A 2,369-nucleotide genomic window follows, 5' to 3' on the forward strand; every position below is an offset into this window, starting at 1 on the left:
CTTCTACTTGGAATAATATTCTTCAATTGTTGGTACTATTCCTAAGTTTCAAAATCATAAGCACAATCCTAGAAAATTGCACATACTTTGCATAGTTGTCTCACATGTGGTGAAATAGAGTATTGTTATTAGTTTCACCCAGTCTACACTATCTCTTGAGTTTGTAGAATTAGTTAGAACACCTAAACACTATCCTCTTTTATCATTTTTTGAAGTCCTAAACCAAAAAATCCGAAAACAAACAGCATAAATTGTTAAAATTTGCCTAAGTACAACTTAAATGACATGAGTTGACAGCGTAAGTCCCCCTTGAGATTTTCAGCATATACTACCCAAGAAGCTATCCCACTAAAGTCGCTTGTTCGCACATATAGACCTTGGAATTTCCATATGATCTTCTCGCAATCTTAGCATAAGTGCTGGTTTTTCAGGAGAGAATAGAGTATCCTTGGGGTATTTTATTCTAATGTTTGGTAGATGATAAAACAAACACCAACAAGACCTACAACATTATCAATCATAAGACACTTTTACAATATGCTTCTCATGGTCGACATAAATGTAGGTATATCACTGAAAATCAAATTATGTGAATCTAATACTTTCAATAAATCATCTTGATAATTTTTAGATTCAAAACCTGTTACCTTGTTGGAAATTAAACATTGAGACGACCATGCCATATCACCATGTCTGAAAATAGCCTACATTCTTTTAGCACTAACGATCCTCGGACCACCATTAGACATACCCCGAGTACTACTTTCTTATCATCAATCTTAAAAGAAAATTCCAATCTTTTAAAACTCTGTGTGTACTCATCTAATGTTTCCATCCATTGAATGCCCAAAACAACATTTATATCAGCCAAGTCAATCACATAAAAATCATCAGTAACAGTATAATTGCCAAGAGTAATACTCAATTTAAGGACTTTAATGAGTACTGGACAAATTAGTTCCACCTACAACTCTAACATCAAAACCTTCATGTTTTTCAGTTTGCGATCCACATTTTTCCACAAGAGCTGCATCTATAAAATTATGAGTAGAACCACTATCAAGCATGACAACCACACGCTGCCCATTCAAAACTCCTCTAACTATGAAAATATTATAATGAGGTGTTCCTATCATAAATGCAATTACCCCTTCTCCATGTTTAGTGCTTGTCCCTGATTCTGTGTTCTGTGGTATAGTTTCTATATTAGGATCAACATTCTCTTCATCATCACTATCTAACATAACCTCAATGTAATGAATTTTTCCCTTTCCCGAACATCTGTGTCCTGGATGCCATGACTCTCTATAGTTGAAACATAGTTTTTTCCTTCTAAGTTCTTATCTCTCTTCTTTTTCTAACTTGTTTTTAGAGAAATTATCTTTATTGAAAGATTGTTTGTCATTTTCAGGTTTAGTTGGTGGGGCTTTATTAAAAACTTTCCCTTTTGAAGATGGTTCCAATTCTCTTTCTCTTTTAATAACTGTTTGTAAAGTAGGAGGGTTCAAGGACTTAACCCAACCTTTGAGCGAATCAGACAATCCATCTATGAATATCACAATTTTATGTCTTTCTGAAATTTCAGTTACTAAAACTACCAATTTTTCAAATTCAGAAATGTATTGTTTAGCAGTTCCAAATTGCTTAAGCTGAGTTAAATCTTTAAGATGAAGTTCAGGATCTTTAGAGTCAAATCTATCAATAAGTTTCTCAGTGAATTCAACATATGTAACAATCTGATTATGACCCAAGGTTACCTGCCCATGGTGCCACCATTCATGTGCTACACCATCAAGATGTAATGCTGCATATTTGATTGCTTCATTTTCCAACATATGATTTAATTGGAAGTAGGTGTCAAGTTTCTGCACCTAGGCTCTAGCTGTTGCTTTCCCTGACCCATCAAATTAAGGGATAAACATCTTACCTATATTCCTCTACAATTCACTATTATTCCCACGTTGTCCCCTTGGCCTATGTTTCATTCTGACATCCAAGTACTCTCTAAATGTCATGGTTGATCTAAAATCATCCCCTGATAATAACCAATCTTGGTGTATCTCATCCTGTAATTCTCTAATTGTCGGTTTGTTTTCTGGTTGCACATTTCTAAGAGTGAACGTTGGCATAAAAGGTTTGGTTGTTCCTATTCTTTCTGGTTGATTATTGATAGAATGCTCATCTCTACCCCCATTGTTTGCCCCAACATTATGTTGTTGATTATTTCCATTATTTTGACGTTGATTAATAAATTATGTCATTAAATTAGTCATTTTGTTGATGTTGTCCTGCATATCTTGTTGACTTCTAATTAAAGTTGTTATGAGATCCCTATTGTTTTCCAGTTCCCCCATATTGTTTGTTTCAGA

The 2,369-nt window shown here is 34.2% G+C and overlaps 1 protein-coding gene across 1 annotated transcript; it reads right to left on the minus strand.

Moving 5' to 3' along the window:
* Nucleotides 1-935: 935 nt before the first annotated feature.
* On the minus strand, nt 936-1,835 carry LOC131050589 (uncharacterized). Its single transcript, XM_057984788.2, has 2 exons — nt 1,523-1,835; nt 936-1,288 (listed from the first exon to the last, which is right to left on the minus strand). Exons 1-2 carry the CDS (start codon nt 1,833-1,835, stop codon nt 936-938), a joined length of 666 nt encoding a protein of 221 aa, XP_057840771.2.
* Nucleotides 1,836-2,369: the final 534 nt, after the last annotated feature.

Source organism: Cryptomeria japonica, chromosome 8 (genome assembly GCF_030272615.1).
Source record: "Cryptomeria japonica chromosome 8, Sugi_1.0, whole genome shotgun sequence".
NCBI lineage: Eukaryota > Viridiplantae > Streptophyta > Pinopsida > Cupressales > Cupressaceae > Cryptomeria > Cryptomeria japonica.